The 18,818-nt window shown below is 38.1% G+C and overlaps 2 protein-coding genes across 2 annotated transcripts in view; one reads left to right on the top strand and one right to left on the bottom strand.

Annotated features, from left to right (window-relative positions):
- Positions 1-18,818, top strand: part of ADAM9 (ADAM metallopeptidase domain 9) — a 97,794-nt gene that overhangs the window by 19,138 nt on the left and 59,838 nt on the right. Inside the window, exons 4-11 of the mRNA XM_045821539.1 lie at positions 1,962-2,040; positions 7,443-7,519; positions 8,537-8,732; positions 9,579-9,644; positions 10,538-10,609; positions 12,815-12,984; positions 16,015-16,096; positions 16,569-16,702. Coding sequence (XP_045677495.1) covers positions 1,962-2,040; positions 7,443-7,519; positions 8,537-8,732; positions 9,579-9,644; positions 10,538-10,609; positions 12,815-12,984; positions 16,015-16,096; positions 16,569-16,702 — 876 coding nt within the window. The remainder of the gene's footprint in view (positions 1-1,961; positions 2,041-7,442; positions 7,520-8,536; positions 8,733-9,578; positions 9,645-10,537; positions 10,610-12,814; positions 12,985-16,014; positions 16,097-16,568; positions 16,703-18,818) is intronic.
- Positions 12,034-12,290, bottom strand: LOC123807722 (40S ribosomal protein S27-like; the record flags this gene model as incomplete). Its single annotated transcript, XM_045821773.1, is given in 2 exon segments — positions 12,034-12,101; positions 12,104-12,290. Coding segments are annotated over 2 exon segments (255 nt in total), but the record flags the coding sequence as incomplete, so codon positions are not given.

Raw genomic sequence — 18,818 nt, 5'->3', positions numbered from 1 at the left:
TTCTTTTCAAATTCTCTGCAAGAGGGAACAAAGGGTGTGTATGTGTGGGGGAGGGCGAGAGAGGGGGAGATGGTGCAATGACTGCACAGGGTTGGATAATTGAAAGGACTCAAGACTCCACAGGCTACTCCCAAGCTCACCCCAGTAGACTTTAATAAATGTGAAAGAGAAGTGCATCAGGAGAAAGAAAGGGCAACTAATCATCAAGAGGTTCAGAGACTTCAGGCAGAGGCCCCCCACCCTCCACAGTTCTTTCTCAGTTGCCTGGTGTAGCGCAGGAGCCCCAGGCTGGGGAGCTGCTGAAGTGTTTGTGATATTTTGAAGAAACCACCCTGAGGACTAGCAGATGTGGACGTGCCGTTTATTACTCATATTACAGGGGAGTGCACCAACGGTGTGCGAGAGAGACCGCACCTCCTCCTGTCTGAGGCTCATTATTAGGGGTCCCAGCCAGACAAAGGCAGTGCAGGTCCAGGTTGCACAACTCTACATGTGGCCTGGAGCTACATTACTTCATTGTGTACGTGCAGAAGGAGACAGTTAAGAAGCAGTCACAGGACCAGAAGCCACTCCAAAAAGAAGATAAGGAGGGAGTTACTTACAATCTGTTCCCAAAACAACACACAGTCTTTCTGGCCAGGGGCCGCCCTTGTCATGGGTGGTGGAAGAGCCATGTACGGACCCCACTCAGAGAAGTGTCTTGTCTTCAGATTGCAAAACACTGAGACGCGTGTGAAGTGTCACGTTTACAGGCACAAGTGTTAAGAGGGTCTTTTATGCTACATCGGTCACATAGCTAAAGTCAGGCTTTTTGGCTGGTTATATTGCATGCAAACTATCAATCCATCCAGCTTTAAACAATATAGATAAACTGGTCCTGGATGCCTTCTGGGGAGTTTAGAAAGTTGGAACCATTAACGGTGCAGTATAAATCACTAGCTAGCTCACGGCATCCCTAACTTGTCCTTAAGCCCTGGAGATAAGGAAAAGCTGATAATGGAGCTCCTCCAGTTCTGCTGCAAAACTTCAGTCAGGCTCCTGAACCTTCTCCGAGGCACGCTGGTGCACTTCCTTGTGGAATCCAGTTTTAGCAAGAATGCCCTCCCCCCACCACGCCCCCCACCTTGTTACCTGATCACTCTGGATGTCTGAACAGGTTCCTCATCTCCACCACCCTCAGGTCTGTTAGGCCGGTTTAGCCAGAGCCTTTCCCACCCCATGATGTTTCCTCTTAGTAATTTTCTTTCAATTGACCCCCACCCAGCTCCTTATCCATAAATTCCTACGGGCCCATGCTGCATTTGGAGTTGAGCCAGATGTCTCTCCCCCACTGTGACGTTCTACTGCAGTGGTCCCTATACCTGAATACAAGTCTGCCTTGTCGTCTTTAACAAGTGTCTGTGAATATTTTTCCTTTAACAGAGAGAACCCTATCTTTACACACATGGGTTACACTACTGAGTGCCCTTAACATGCAGGGAAGCTTCAGGCATCAGCAATACTTGTTTCCTTCAACAACTGACATATTTTGCTTCTGTACTTAGGAGGTGAAGGCAGCAAGTGCTTCTTGTTTATACAGGACTTTTAGAAAAGACTTTTAGCACTATTTTCCTTCTAGAAATATAATGTACTGTATAACCCAATCTATGCTTTTCCTGTGAGATGTTTCAGAGAAATTTAAGGGCATTGTTTGTGTTAATATCATTAGTTTTTGTAACCAGCTTTTTAGGACCATTAGCACAAACATGCAGCTTAACGTTTTGATGAGGGAGTGATGCAGTGCTTTCAGATGCATGTCTAGTTGTGTTTAGTTTTATGGTAGCTCCATCTTTAAACAATAATATATCAGGTGAAAGTTTTTATTCTGCTCATTTCTTCTAGGAGTAAATGCCCTTTGTGTTGTACCCTTGGTTGTATATAAATAAAATAATTTTAAGTGGTGTGTTTTATTCCTCTTCCAGAGACCTTTTGCCCAAAGATTTTGTAGTTTATACCTACAACAAGGAAGGGGCCCTGATCTCTGACTATCCTGATATACAGGTAATATATTTTATTCCTGATCCTACAGCAGAATTTAAAATAATTATAATTCTAAAGTGTCTTCTGTTTAAGTACTCAGCACTATTGTATCTCACAACTTCAAGGGTCACCTTTGACCTTGTAATTCACGGACTTGTCCTGGGGGTGGTGGGGTGGTAGGTGCATTCACACAAACTAAACTGTCCCTTACAGCTCTCCAGGTACTCAGGAGAGTCAAGTGTTGTTTTTTTTTAAAGGCCAGGAGAATAATCCTCTATTTAATGATAATCCTTATTAGTTATGAAAGGGGAAAATTTGATATATTTTTAAAGATTTGGTTTTTTGACTGAAATTTACTATCTCTAAAATCTTACTTCCATGTTAAACCATTGATTTGCCATTAGTACTGAGTAGTAAAGAACAAACACTGGTTTGCTGTTATATATTCCAATTTTTTGCTGAAAACTATTCTTTCCTAGAGAGGTGTGGTACTCTTTGCATCAGAGAACAATATTCCTGAGGACAGAGCTGGCCAAATATACCTGAAAAAAACTGGCAGATACGCATTTGGCTTTACGTGTTATTTAATCAGAGCATAAACATTTCTAGTTTTATTCAGGGAGAGTGTTTTACAATGTTTTTGGCAATTAGGTATTATATATTTTTTTCTTTTGCAATAGTTTTCACAAGAAGTCTTTGTTCCCATTAAACATGTAATTTTTCCCCTGAGCTTTGTAATGTTTTGCTAGCTTGAGTTGTTTTTGCTAGTTTTTCACTTTTGCAGCACTCCTCAGATCAATAGAAGGCAAAGCCTTTATTTTAGAGTAATTAACCTTTAATTAATTAAATAAAAAATTAATTAGTGCTTTAAAAATAAGGAAATGCTGACTTAACCCTATCCTTTTCTGATTCTTTTATCTTAATGTTCTGTTTGTTGATTGTTTAATAGCAAATTAATAGAGGAGCCTAAATTTACATGATAGCATAAACCAGATTACAAATCACTCATCCTTCCATTCATGCATATGATGATCCATCCAGAGATTACTCTGGCATGAGGCCAAAGGCCATATAATTAATGCCACTCAACAAAAGCAGTGATCTCCGGAAGGCTTTTGATGCTGTTGTTGTTCTGGAGCTACACAGTGTTTGGACTTGAAACTTGGCTCTGTCATTTATTTGCTGATCAAATCACTTTAACCTGGTTATGCCTTAGTGTCCTCACCTTAAAGTGGGAATAATTAATTGCAACTTCATGGAATTATTGGGAGGCTTAACTGAGTTAATATTTTTGGAATTCTTAGAATAGTCATTTTAACAATTTTTAATTCACTAAGTATCATTACTTGTTATTATTGAAAATATATATGCTTAAAACTCCTGAAGGTAGATTTCAGTTAGAAACTTATGGAACTGTTATCTTAAAGTATTATGGAATTATGCTTCCCTGGGTGTTTGAAAAATCCAAACTAAGGTAGATGGAGTCTTTCACTTATTTCTTGGTTATTGAATATCGTTCAGATAGATGGAAGTGTGACTACAGATTTCAGATATCAATTAAAACTTTGGTACTTTTTTTTTGCATATGACTAGATTATCAGGTATCATAATGACATATACTTTTGTCCATAAAATGCAGTTAATTTACACTGAGAAAATTTGAATGCTTTTCCTTATGATTGTGTTGTTCAAGATTAAAGTAATTTGTAAAGCTGTTATGTGGCTTTCGTTATCAGTGTCTTCCACAAGGCCATTTTTCACAAAGAAACAAAGTTTTAATGACCACTTTATATGAATTGCTGTGTGAAATAAAACTCCAAATTGCTGTATTTTAGAACTTTGGGGTGCCTTGCAAATGCATTAGGAAAGTCTTCCAATTAATTCCCCCAGTAACTGATGCACTTTGTTTCCTCTGAAAGGGTATTGACTGCCCAAGGCTCCCTGGATTCTTGTGGGCTAATGCGCTGTTCTCTACTTCTGCTCCCACTAGCTGAGTTTTTTGAATCGAGTTTGTGTGTTTCCAAAACTGTTTATGCCATTTGTTCTTTACCATCATCATGCAATTTCGTTAGATATTTTATAAACTTACAAAATATGATGTTGTTTTTTTAAAAAGTAACTTGGGTGCTTTCAAAAGATTTAATAAAAAGTAATTAAAAAATACCATCGAGTTGGTAGCTTTACTGGCCACGATTTCAGAGCTTTTATTGCTTTTATTATTATAGTTGAAACTGGAAATATTTAATTTTCGAGTGCTTCACTTTCTCATGTTACTTCATCTGTAATAGTAGAAGGTATTTTCTTCCTCTAGCGACAAGAAGGCAATATCAAAGCTATAAGTACAGAACACTAGGAAGAAAAACATTAGTGGTTGTAAGCTGCCTCACACAAGAACAAGCTGTACAATGTTGAAATTCAACCTGTGTTGCTTAGTATATAACTCTTTAGTTATAGACATACAGGAAAATTTGCTTGACTAATATAAAGCATGCATTGTGTACTTTCATGTAGATCTTGAAATGTTAACATGTTACTATATTTGTTTTATCACTTCTTTCCTTTTTTCCCCCTGAACCTTTTAAGATATGTTGCAGACATGGTATTTCTTTACCCTTAAATACTTCAGTGTAACTTTCCTAAAAACAAGGAATTTTTTTATAACTGTAGTACAATTCTCAAAATTAGGAAGTTAACGTTGAAGCAATATTATTATCTAATTGACAGAGCTATTGACTTTTTTTGGTCTATCATCCCAATAATATCCTTTATAGCAGTCTGATGGTGGAGTGAAGGTGTAGCGGCCACCAAAACAGAAAGGTATCTTGAGACTGAAAAATGAAACGTGCAACTCCAGAGACTAATGTAACAGAATTTATTGCAGGGCAAGTTACTTACAGGGATAGGGTCAGGGTGGAAGGCAGGTGCACAGTGTGTGCAGCTAATTTCCCCTACCCGACAGTCGTTAACAGTAAATGTTTTAAGTGGTTTAGCTAAAGTACTGATGACTGACAAGACAAAGGGACCAGTGCCGGATGTGCCAGAAACCATACCTCCTGATGGTGCCTAATGGATGGTTGCATAGAGTTGATGCCAGCACCTAGTTTGGTATTTATCTTGGTTACCATGCCATTCTGGTTCGTTACTGACAAGAATTTCTATGGTTATTTTGTAAAATTTTAAAGACCACAGATAATCATTAATTATAGGCTTCAGTATGCTGGCTGAAACTCACATTTCAAGTGAGGTTAGTCAGAGTTCACAGCATGAAAAGCTCCAACAAGAAACCAAGGCCACAGAGATGGAGTCAGTCTCATTCATATCAACAGCCATACAATGAAGAAAGAAAATCCAACTTCGTGTGCTGCATTTAGTAGTCATGTGTCTTTAGTCTCCTTTAATCTGGAAATACTTACGTTCCCTTGTCTTTCACAACATTTGTAGTCCCCCCTTTTGTAGAATGACCTGCCTTTGAGTTTGAAGTTTACCCATGATCAGATTCAGGTTCTGGACTTGGGCAGGAATGCTGCTGCAGGGGTACGAGTGGTTGTCAGTGTCAGGTCAGTGGGTGTGCGCTGCAGCCAGCCCTGCCGTTGACAGGGTTCTCTTCTGTCAGTTACTGTTCTTACTTTTTCATAGTATGGTTAGATACTTTGAGACTATGCGGATATCCTGTTATGTCTCAAATATTTACCCACTAGCATTAGTGTTTAGTGTTTGCTTGAATTGTTATTACAATAGTTGTTAAAATTGTGATTTCTTAATTTCATCAGTATTTTCATATTTTCGTCAGTGCTTTCTACTGTAAGGAAGAGTTTTTCCTTATTTATATCAGTACAGGCTCATGAGTTCTTACTTTATCACTAGTGAGTTGAAAATATTTTCATATATGCAATGGCATTTTTTATATTCTCCTTTTCAGATGGTCTGTTCATGTCTTTGACGTTTTTTATTGGTTTTTTAATAATTTCCCTTCATTGTTTAAGAGTACTTTATAATAAGTTAAGGATATAAGCCTTTATCTTTTATATATTTTCTCGCAGTCTGTGAATTATCTTTTGACCTTGTTTCTGTGTGTATGTATTTATTTTGATGTAGAAGATTGAAAAAAAATTTGTTTTATATAGTAAAAATTGTCAGTCTTTTATTGCATATAGCTTTTGAGTGATAGTTAGAAACCCTTTTTCTACACACAGGTTAAAGAGGAATTCACCCATGTTTTCTTTTAGTTCTTGTATGGTTTTATTTTTTATGTTTAAATTCTTTTTTTTAAAGATTTTATTTATTTATTTTTAGAGAGAGAAGGGAGGGAGAGAGAGAGAGAAACATCAATGTGCAGTTGCTGGGGGTCATGGCCTGCAACCCAGGCATGTACCCTGACTGGTAATCGAACCTGTAACACTTTGGTTCGCAGCCCGTGCTCAATCCACTGAGCTACGCCAGCCAGGGCTATGTTTAAATTCTTGATCCATTTGGAGTTTATTCTTATGTGTGGTGTGAAGTATGGCTTTAATTTTATTCTTTTCTAAATGTCTAACCAATGAACTGAGTGCCATTTATTAAAAGCACATCTTTGCAACAGTGATTTGAGGCGCCACTTTTATCATAAAGTTCTATATGTACCTTGGACTATTTTGAGACTTTGTGTTCTGTTGCACTGGTTGGTCTCTCAGTCAACACACCGCACCGCCAGAACCGTGCTGTTTGCATTATAAAGGCCATGTGATATGTCTCAGCCTACGGTAGGGCTAGTTCCCCCTCACCACACACCCTTGGCTGTTTTTGTTTTTTAGTGCTTTGTAATTGTTTTGAAGATGAGAAGATCTTATTGTGTACTACAAAAGTCTAAATATCATGAATGATATTATGTTTGTATTTCCACTGGTCAGTTTCTTGCTCAAAATTAAGTATACAAACTTTTTAGTTTTTAAAGATGGCTGAATATGTAACTAATAAAAATAATATAATGAATATATCTACAGGAAGAAAAGAAAAATAACCTGACCAAAATCCCTTCTTTTTGCTACATACTAAGTCTTTTTCTGCCCTTGTTGTCATTAGCCTGTCACAAGGTCCACTTCTGTATTAAATGTCACTTGGCTGCTATTGCTTCTTGGATTGACTGCAATACAAAATGTTAAAGATGATATAATGTCTTTTTCTGCTTCTAGACTTAAAAGTTATTGGAATAGAGCTATTTGTACTTAGTATTCTTTAGAATTCCACCTAAACATTTGTGTACTTAGAGGGTGATGGCAGGTAATCTGAAATCGTCTCAAGAATGCCATGTGATATTATGAGGTGGCAATAACATAAATAACATTTTTAGTTTACTGACCTTAAATAATTTTGTTAGCTCTGTAATTTCTGGGATGATTTTCTGCAGTGCAGCAGCATCTGGAGATAATACAGTTTTTATCCTCTAGGATCACTGTCACTATCGGGGCTACGTGGAGGGAGTTTATAAGTCATCCATTGCTCTTACTGACTGCTTTGGACTCAGGTAAGGATTTTCCTTATTCATTCCTCCCCCCTCTAGTCCGTACTCTTTCCCTTTCTCTGGTTCCGAATCAGGTCATTTGGGGGGACTTAACAAAATTAGATTTCACTTGGATTCTGCTGGAGGCCTTCAGAGCTATATTTCAGATATCATTCTCGGCATGTTTATTTGGGTAAATATTACAGTGGATGAATTTTAATATTTAAGGAGAGAACTCATTTTCGAGACTGCTAAGAAATTTTTGCTATTTAAAATATACTTAAACGTTGTGTAACACTTTATATGTGTACAGTTTTCACTTATATTCTTTTACATCTGATAATGACTATGAAAAGGGGCTCATTATCTCCACATTTAGGTGAGCAAACTGAGGTTTGGGGAAATGGTGTCACATATCAAGTGAAATGATAATAACATTAAAATTCCGTTTCCCGAGGGCCGGGCAGTATGACACTGCTGGTTGCTTGGTTGCATGATTGACTGAATGAATAAATATTACTTTTATTTCTCAAACCAACTGTATAAGATGGCTACGATGGTCACCATCTAAGTAATAACACTTTTTACAGAGCAGTTATTATATGCCAGGCGGTGTTCTAAGTATTTTGCACTTCTTAAATAATTTAGTTTTCAGAATAACTCTGTATAGAATAATGTAAAGTAAGGCAGAGGTTAAACAACTTGCTGAGAGTGCACAGCTAGGAGGAAACACTTGGGATTTGAACTCTGGTTCTCTGGCTGCAGACTCCGTACTTCTAGCCACTGTCCTTTATTGCCTTCCATGACACAGTAATTACTCAGAGAGGTTAAGTAACTCTTGGGGAGTGATGGTAGTAAGTGGCAGTCCTGAATTTTGAATTTAGGTCAGCCTGACTATAAAGCCTTATATTTTTCTCTATACCATCCTACTCTTTCTTACACATGTTAAGAACCAGGACTTGAATTCAGGTTTTCTGATTCCTTTTCCTGTGTATTTTTTCCTCATTCTTAAAAATTGTGTATGCGTAATGCAACACGTAGAGGATTGCTGCATATGGAGAACGTGAGTTACGGGATCGAACCCCTGCAAAACAGCTCTCGTTTTGAGCACGTCCTTTATCGAATGGATGATGTCCACAAAGAGCCTCTGAAATGCGGGGTTTCCAACGAGGACATAGAGAAAGAAACCACACCGGATGAAGAGGAAGAGCCTCCTAGCATCACTCAGCTACTTCGAGTAAGGAAATAATCCTTGGAAGGTTTAGTATGGTTTTTAGGAAGCTGCTTTGCAGTAAATGTCCTCAATTCAGGGTGAGGGAGTTTTAGCAAAAAGCAAGACGCATAGCGACCTAGGTACATTGCAGGCCTGATTCCCCACGGGAAAACCTATCCTTGGGCGTGGGTCCTGTGCATCTCCCAGTGGGAGCTGAGCCCACACCATGCAGAGCAGCCTCCCACACTCTACGTACAAAATGATGCCACTGTGTTGGAACAGGCATGTGCCTCTTCTGGTGTGTTTTCATTAACATCAGCTCATACTAGCCTATGGCATTATTTTCATTGCCTTGTCTGCCATCCACTCTTGACCACTACACTGTTCTTTTCAACTTTAATCATTGGAATATGTTAAATTTTAGCTTATTCTATCCTTTACATGCACTTATACAAATTCACAAGTCTTTATTTTATTTTATTTTTTTAAGTGGCAACCTTTAAAAGGTTGCTCACTTCTGCTTTGGGTTGTTAGTGGATATTCTTTCTTCCGCTCAACATAGTAATGGGGTTTCTCATTAAAGAGTGTGTGTGTGTGTAGTTTTGATATTAGAAAACCAATAATTCTGCTTTATAAACTTTAGCTCATATTATCTTTAAGTAGAATTTTTCTTAGATCAGTAAAGATAGCAGATATCACTTAAAAAACATGTTATTTGCTTTTCTCATCTAGGATGTGTTATGTAAAATAATTTTATGATGTCCTTAGAAGACATGAAATAAGAGGCCAGAGATGAGGGCAAGATCATTGCCTGTGGAAACCATAAGCTTTGTAACGTACGTTTTTTGCCTTTGTGGTGTGTTCGGACAGAGACGAAGAGCCGTGCTGCCGCAGACCCGCTACGTGGAGCTGTTCATCGTCGTGGACAAGGAACGGGTAGGACTGGTGACAATTTATCTTCTTTTGCAGGAAAAGCAGGCGAGAAGTGAGCATCCCATGAAAGAAATATAGAGTATAATATGTTTGCATTGATTTTTCTGAAAGGTAATTTAAAAACAGAAATGGCTTTTTCCCCTTAAGCATACTGAATATTCATAATACCACCAGAAGCTGTAGATAGCAAGTAGGACTACCTCTATTTTTTACTAGTGATTTTTTTCCTATTTTTTTTTTCCGGGTGATTGGCTCATGCTGAATTTCTTAAGTAAAATTGTACTGCCTCTCAGAGTCTTGAGACCTTTTCAGATGACTTTACAGGACTGTAATTAGTTAATCAGATATTGCTTTGCTGCCTAATAGAATTGCTTTGCTGTCTATAATTTCTGCTGACCTAAACTTCATTTTAAGAGATAGAAACCTCCAGGTCCTGGAATGTGTTAGAAGGGAATAGAGGAGGGTGGTTCATCTTAGCTTTTATCAATACTATTAACTTCACTGCCCATGATAATATTAGGGGTTTTCCTTATTCATACTGAGAATTGCACTTAACTAAGAAAAGTAAAGGATCTATTTTAGCATTTATAGGCTTTTCAGGCTTAGATGTAGCTGTCATATAATTTAACATAGATTTTTTGAAATGTTTTGTCTGGCTTTTACTGACATCTTTGTTATTTGTGTGAAGAAGTTGTTTGTAGAAAGTTTATCACTGAAATTATCACTGAAATGTATCTTTTAGATTTATAAATTGAAATACTGATGAATGTCTAAATGCCTCAGGTTTTGGTTCAGAGGAAATACTTGAATTTTAATGTTCACTGTAAAAAAGATTAAAGAAATTTTTTTTCCTGAAATTACTTTGGTGGTAAAGGTTTTCTTCTCTTGCTTTGTAGTATGACATGATGGGGAGAAACCAGACTGCAGTGAGAGAAGAGATGATTCGTCTAGCAAACTATTTGGACAGTGTAAGTCACGTTTTCTATTAGAATTATTTTATCGTGTCCTTTCACAGTCCCAGAACAGAATTTAAAAATTGTCTCATTTTGAGCTCTCATTATCCTAGGACCTAAATGACTCAATTTTCCAGGGGTCTTCTTTTTTTTAAAGTTCATTTTGTAACTATTTTTAAGTTTGAAAGGAAAGGGCAATTGTGGTAAGACTTTGAGACAAGCAAGAGATTTCATATTAGTGTCTACTTTATCTTTAGAGTATGTAGGCTAAGGTACTTTGCATTATGAAAAGATCTTTGAATTTTTACTGAGAGAACCTTATTTTGATTAAGGCTGCCTCCTACACTGAAAACATGATATGACAAAATTTGTGTGTGTGTATGTGTGTGTGTGAGAGAGAGGGAGAGAGACAGAGAGAAATGTGGTTTGAGATTTTGAGGTTCAGTCATCCACTGAGAAGTGTTGAAACTTAGATGTTCTTATAAGATTTTTTCATCTATAAGGTGTTTCCCTGATGAATACCAAGCATAGTAATAATGATGATGATAATAGCATTCTGTTGAACATTTATAATGTTCTTGAAACTAACCGAGTGCTTTACATTTAAGAACTTATTTATTCTTCACAGTATTTCTGTGAAACAGATATGAGTTCTAGATTCCTTTATCTGAAACTTTGGGTGTACATGTAATTAGAATTTTAGATAAGAGTTTAGAAAGGTGCCAACCAATGGTTGTTGCTGCCAATTCAACACTGACAGGAATCTCCAGTTTGAGGTGGAGCGAAGAAGGAAACTTTACTCAGTGCAAATAGCTCAATTGTGACATGGCACAGCAGTGAGACCAGCACAGCTGTGGAATTGTTACAGCTCAGTTATGAAGCAGCGCGGCTGTGAAACAGGGTGGCTAGGAGGAAGATCCGGAGCGAGGTCCCTCTGCAGATAGACAGTTCTGCTCTGCTTTGCCCCACTTTGTGCAGGTCTGCTCAGCAAGAGGGGAGCTGACTTGTATAAACAGAAGCACCTATCCCTGGTCTCTGATTGGTCCACCCTTATGCAAGTGAGGACTCCAAATCTGTGCAGTTTGGTCCAAAAAACACTGTCCTGATTTGTCAGAATGGAGCTGCTCTGATTGGTCTGTGAAGATGCTGGTGGGAATACAGTTGCACAGCTCTGACTGGTGGGGAAAGCCTCAGTCCTGCGGGTTGAACTACAATGCAGGACCTCCTTTATAAGGGCTGGCCCAGATGGCAGGAGCACAGTGCAGGCAGGCAGTTCAGTGCAGGCTTCTCCATGGCATGAGCTTTGTGGGAGAGGCCCCTGTTTAGAAACAGCTACTAGGCCCTACTTTTATTTATTTTTATTTATATATTAATTTATTTATTTTTTTGTAAACAAAAGATGTTTTTTGGTATGGTTCCCTACTTGATTCAGGGTGTTTTTAGTGCTGCTTCCTTCTGAAGGAGCATCCTTCTAGAAGCCTTGCTTTTCTTCCTGTAGGCTGACAGGGGAGGAGCAGCCCGCACACTAAACGACCATTTGTGCAGGGCTGCAGACAGTGGTGATTTTATGGCATCCCGGGCACTTCACATCCATGAAGCAGGAACTGGGGCTCTGCACCAGACACTTCTTCTTGTGTCTCTGCTTCTCTCCTGGAGAGGGATGAAGGAGGTCCTTAGTGAGAGGCGTGTTGTTGTGGGGAGGTCGTCACGGCCAGAAAGCCAGGCTCTGCTTTTAAATTCGAGCCCAGTCAGCCACTAGGAACCCTTCTTAGTAGGACTTATCTTGCTTAGGGCCCACAAAGGTAAGGTAATATGGTTCACTAGGTATTATAAACACCTCCCACAGGATCTTGGGGTAGAATAATGTAATCAAACCCATTGGTATTTCTATAGTGAAATGTGTGAATATTTCCATTAATTGAGATATTGTGGACCATAAATAGACTTGCATTAGTTTAGGGTAAGTTTTGGAATTAATTCACCAAAAATGTTAAATTTCCAGTTTGTCAAATTTTGGAGTGGAAGATTGAAAGGATTTTGAACTTATGTTACTTTTATTTTATGGATGAAGAAACCCCTTGAGAGGTTAGGGTCTCATATTGAAGGAAATATTTTTTGGAGGGGAGGAGTCCTGTTTTTAATTTAAGTAGTTATGTTACTTCATTGTAAGCTAAAAGATATATACTTTGATATATTTTTATACTTTTGTTTTCTTCTTAGATGTATATTATGTTAAATATTCGAATTGTGCTAGTTGGACTGGAGATTTGGACAAACGGAAACCTGATCAGCATAATCGGAGGGGCTGGCGATGTGCTGGGGAACTTTGTGCAATGGCGGGAAAAGTTTCTTATAACTCGTCGGAGACACGACAGTGCCCAGCTAGTTCTGTAAGTGATTTTTCAAAGAGTACTGTTGATGAGGTGGTCAGAATAATGATTTTTGCTTGTTTGCTTTTATTATTTTTGTAACGTTTTTGAGCATTCATTTAAATAAATGAGGAAAACAGTTTCATACAGTAGGACAAATGGAAGTGTGATAGTGAGACCTCTCTGGTGTGCTGGATTCCTTGTGACCTCTGTCCCACGTCCTCCTTCCTGCTTCTTGGGTTTGGTTTGCTCTCACTTTGGCATTTTTTCTAGTTCCGTCTTCTGAAAGGATATATGGAGAGAAAAATTGAGACCCCTTGCTTGTCAGAAAATGTATTTCACAGTCTCAGAACAAATTTTAAAATGGCCTCATTTTGACTTTTGATTATCCTGGTGTCTAAGTAACTGTCTTTCACAGGTGTGCTTTCTAGTTTGTTTTGTAACTATTTGATTGTTTGGATGGGTATAAAATCCTGGGCATGAAATCTTTCCTTTGGAGTTTTGAAAGCATGAATGTGTTTGTTATTTTTTCACTTCTTGTATTACTGTTGAGAAGCCTTAAATCATTCTGATTCCTGATCCTAAATGTGTGGCCTTTTACTTTTTTTCTGGAAACATAGAGAATCTTCTCTTAGTTCCCAGGTGTCCTTAAGTTTCTTGATGTTTAGGTCTCTTGGTGTAGGTCTCTAATCAGTGATATACTGTCTACTTAGTGGGTAATTCAGTCTTGAAACTAATGTCCTGTAGTCTTAGGAATTTTTCTCAAATTGTTTTGAAGATGATTTCATCTTCTTTATTTTTATTCTTCATTTCTTCTGGGAGTCCTTTTCCCTGGCAATCGAATATTGTGTTTATCCTCTAATTTTATTATTTTTGACTCCTCTCTTCTCTTTGTCTTTTTGTCCACTTTTTGGGATATTTTCTTAAAATTATGTTCTAAGCTTTATACTGAGTTTTTAATTTCTGGCTATATTATTTTTAATGTTTAATAGGGTTTTTTTGTTCCCTTGAAAATTTTTTATATAATCAAGTTTTGATTTCATGGATGTAATAGTTTTCCTACTTTCTTTGAAATATTACTGATATGTTTAAAATTTTTCTGTCCTTATATAGCAGTTTCATGGTACCATAATAAAACTTAAACTTATATAAACACTTAATATAAGTACATTCCAAAAAGTAACAGCAAAATGTTCACTTAAAATATTTAAAGCAGCGCTGACTGGTGTGGCTCAGTGGATTGGGTGCCAGTCTGCAAACTGAAAGGTTGCCAGTTTGATTCCCAGTCAGAGCACATGCCTGGTTGCGGGCCAGTGCAAGAGGCAGCCAGTTGATGTGTCTCTTACACATCAATGTTTCTCTCCCTCACAATCTCCCTTCTTTCCCTTCTCTCTGAAAATAAATAAGTAAAACCTAAAAAAAAAAAGAAGTCACTATTTAAAAAAATATTTAAAGCATTTTATGCTTCTTAAAAGGTTTCTGGCTTGAGAGGCTGGCTTTTTGCCGAAAACATGTTCTACTTTATATACTACTTTTTTGCTTCCTTCAATGAGGTACCTAAAATACAAATTTTTGCAGAGGAGAAATTTCCGTTGATTTTATTTTGTTTTCTTTTGTTATATGAGTTAGTTCAAAGCAAGGCACTGAAAATGCCAAAATGGATTTTTATGGCCCTGTAATTAAAAAGGCTTGATCATGACCTTAAAAAAAAAACAAGATTTTATTTATTTTTAGAGAGAAGGGAAGGGAATGAGAAAGAGAGGGAGAGAAACATCAGTGTGTGTTTGCCTCTCATGTGCCCGCTACTGGGGACCTGGCCCGCAATTCAGGCATGTGTCCTGACTGGGAATCAAACTGTAACCCTTTGGTTTGCAGGCCACTGAACCACACCAGCCAGGGCTGGTCATGATCTTTTTATTAATTTTTAGTAAAATTGCACCTGCACGTATCCTCAGACAGCGAGCATGCAATCTAGTTCACATAAGCCTGAAAGGAACAGGCATCAAGCATACCCCCCATGCCTTGCCCAAATGTACCTACCAAGCTGTTTTCCTTTTGGTCTCCATCTGTTGTGTTAGAGGGATTTCCCAAATGTCAGATGATGTCTGGTTTCTGTTTGTGGTTAACATGGGGTACTGAAAAGCTGTTTGGAAGCATTGAGTGCATGAGTGGGGCTTGGGGACTTTTGGATTCCCTGTGTGGTGATCTGGCTGAAGTGTTTTGTTGGAAATCCCCATATGTCAATATCTGGAGTCTTTTTCTCCTGGTTGTTCAGATGCCCCAGAAAAGGATTTATTCATTCATTTAAAATATATGTATTAGGGGTATAAAAGATTATACCCGTAGACACTGGGGAATGGCAGTGAACAAAGCAGATAAAACTTCTTGCTCTCATGGAGTCCATATTCTGGTGGAGGTGACTGGTCATGAATGAGATAAATAAGCATATATAGTATGTTAAATAAAGGTAAGTTGTAAGGAGGAAAAGTAAAAGGGTTGGAGGAGTAAAGTGGAAATTTTAGGTAACATGGCAAAAGGTCTCAATGAGAAGATGACTTTTGAGTAAAGGCCTGAAAGAGGTGAGGGAACGAGTTAGGGGTCTGTGCTGGGGAGGACAGTGCCGGGCAGAGGGAGGAGGTCCTGAGATACAAGTGAGGAACGGTGTGGAGGCCACTGTGTTCCCTGCCCGGCAGCCTCCTGTGTGCATGTGCAGTCATTGAGTTCGTTACCTGTCTTTCATTGGAGTTTTTGAAGATATAAATATAATGCATCTCAGGGATGTGTTTCATTACAAGGTAGGAAATATTTTGTGTTTTCTAAAATGCGTCTTCATTTGAAAAAGTGAATTTGTAATATTAATCTTATTTTCTGATAATAAAAGAGAGAAGGCTTTATTGTATTCTGACTTTAAAATGTTATTTGATTTTGCCGTCTTCTCCCAGGTTTTGTAGGTTCTATCAATCCAGCTTAAGATTACCCACAGATATAGGAGCAGGTGTTCCTTTTTCCTCCCAGCACTACTTATAACTTTTACCTTTTCTTTTCACTTAGGAAGAAAGGCTTTGGTGGGACTGCGGGAATGGCCTTCGTGGGAACAGTGTGTTCTAGGAGCCACGCAGGCGGGATTAACGTGGTACGTTTTTGATCTTGATGTTCACCTTCGGGTCTCTGCGTGAGAACAGTGTCAGGCATTCATTGGCTCTACACTTCCTCCCCTAGTCCTTAAAACTATATTTTGGGTATATTTAGGGACAATGTAGAAGTGGCAGATGGGTTGTTTCTCTAGAGACTGGATTAAGTATTCTAATATTTATTATGTGTTTATTAGCTCCTTACTTTTTATAGATGAGGAAATAGAGACTCCATTTCAGGAAATTAAATTATAACCATGAATATGTTTTCCCATAAACCACCATGAGTAATCTAAAGTACAGTGTTTGATTTATTGCTTAGAGGGTCTATCTTTATCGTCTGTGTGTTGAGTCACACCAGTTTCTTACTAGACTGAGAGGTATAAGGACTGATGTTGTGAAAAAATAATCTCAGAAACAAAACATATCCTTTTTGCTCAGAAACCTAATTAATACCTTCTTATATTTGGACAGTTTGGGCAAATCACGGTAGAGACATTTGCATCCATTGTTGCTCACGAGCTGGGTCATAACCTTGGAATGAATCATGATGACGGGAGAGACTGTGTTTGTGGAGCACAGAACTGCATCATGAATTCAGGAGCATCGTGAGTAATCGAATTCTTTCTTCTTAGTCTTTTTAATATGGTATTGTAGATCGATGTTCCTTAAACTCTGGGATATACACATATCTGTGTTGAAAAACAGAAAAATTTATTCCTGGCTCCACAGAAATCATCTGCATGATACACTAATGAGAAGTCTGTGTTTTAATTAAATAAATAATTCTACAGGGCTTTCAGCAAGAAACATTTATGTAGGCACAGGTGTGTAGTTACACTCTTCTTTTTTTTTTTTTAAAGATTTTATTTATTTACTTTTAGAGAGGGAAGGGAGGGAGAAAAAGAGAGAGAGAGAGAGAGAGAGAGAGAGAGAGAGAGAGAGAGAGAGAAAGAGAAACATTAATGTGCGGTTGCTGGGGGTCATGGCCTGCAACCCAGGCGTGTACCCTGACTGGGAATCAAACCTGTGACACTTTGGTCCACAGCCCGAGCTCAATCCACTGAGCTACGCCAGCCAGGGCTTATATTCTTCTTTAAAGCAGTTGACAGACCAAAAGATATGAGAACGTGGGAAAGTTTACATCTGAATTAGAAATTAGGGAAGGGTTTCTGCTCAATTTAGTGCAGGTTGGAATATAGATTGAAGGACCATATGAAGCATTTACTTACAAACCCCTTGAGAAAGCTCCGCAGTGTCACTGTAAATAGAAGAAATCTTAACACAGTCCTACTGACATCTCCAATTTTATAGATAAAGGGGGAAGGTAAGACAAAGAGGAGGAGAGAGAAGAGTTAATGTTTACTGAACTCATTTTTTTGTATCAGGTATTGTTCTGACTACTTAAAAGGTATTAATGATTTAATGCTCAACAGCCTGCTGAGACGTAGGTATGTTTTTATCTCTGCAGGTGAGGAAAACTGAGGCCACACATCTAGGGAACTGGTAAAGCTAGGATTTGAAATCAGGAAGTCTGGTTCCTGTGATCCAGAACCTGTGATCTTAGAACCCCTTCTTTTGCCAGGGTTCAAAAATAATTTAATTGAGGATCTAATGGTGAACAGGAACCATTGAGTATTTGGGCTTCTTTTTGATGCAAAGTTGTCATAAGGCGGCAAGGTTCCATCCTAATTTAGTCGGCGGTCTTACTAAGCGGAGAGCTGGATATAGCCACAATGCGTGCGTGTCGTAGAAATTGAGCCAGAGAAAAAAAATTGTGTATGAAAGATGTTCATCTTTAATCAACGCAGATGAAGATTTCATATGGGGGAATATCCACGGCCCCAAGGAGTCACTCCCTGTCCTCCTTCCCTCAAGCTTCCTGGGGCAATGAAAGATAATAAAAACTTCTGTCGGTCAGCACTTTATCTTTAGATCTGAGAGAATAATTGTAATTACATCCTGGTATAAAGGGGAAGCACTCGAGCAACATTTATTGCAGAACTGATATGTTTTTGAGCAAATACTAGGCTGAAAAAATTGATAATGGAAGAATTAGAGTAGTGCTTATGAAAAAGCTATACTTAATAAAAATGCAGTTATATTCACAAGAAATACCATGTTTGTAAAAGATTTTCCATAGGAGATTCCGGGAAGTAAATTTAGTGTTGGCTTTGGCTGGCAGTGAAGTTGAAGAATACATAAATTCAGGAATAAGAAATAAATAATCAAAAGTGAGATAAAATAAGAACCTGAGATGAAAAAAGGAGTGTTCAGAGGAAGGATGTCATGAAACGGTGCTAGAGAGGAACCCGAAATGGCGCGGGGCGGTGAAGAGCAGACCCGTACTTCATCCACTGTTCACTGAGCATGTGTGCCAGGCCTTGTTTCAGGCACTGCGAGTATCTCAGGGAATTGGATGAAGACTTGACCTTTATAGAGTTTACATTTTAATGAGGGGAAGACAAAATGTTAGCATAATAAATACATCAGCAATAGGTCAGAAGGTACTATAATTATATCGAGGAAACATACCTGCGGCAAAGAGACTTAAAATAAGTCAAAGATGATTACTTTTCATTTATGAGATATATAATCATTAGTGAACATTTGTTATAGTTGTTTATTTTATATTATTAAAATATTTAATGTGAAAAGCACCTCAAAGGAAAATGGTCACTTAGAGAAGCTTCAAAAATGTCTTTCTTAATCATTGACAGATTA

The sequence above is a fragment of the Phyllostomus hastatus genome, unplaced genomic scaffold (assembly GCF_019186645.2).
Source record: "Phyllostomus hastatus isolate PE091 unplaced genomic scaffold, TTU_PhHast_1.1 phas_scaffold_46, whole genome shotgun sequence".
NCBI classification, from domain to species: domain Eukaryota; kingdom Metazoa; phylum Chordata; class Mammalia; order Chiroptera; family Phyllostomidae; genus Phyllostomus; species Phyllostomus hastatus.
The sequence above is the reverse complement of the archived record's forward strand: the minus strand, read 5'-3'. Positions and strand labels throughout refer to the sequence as shown.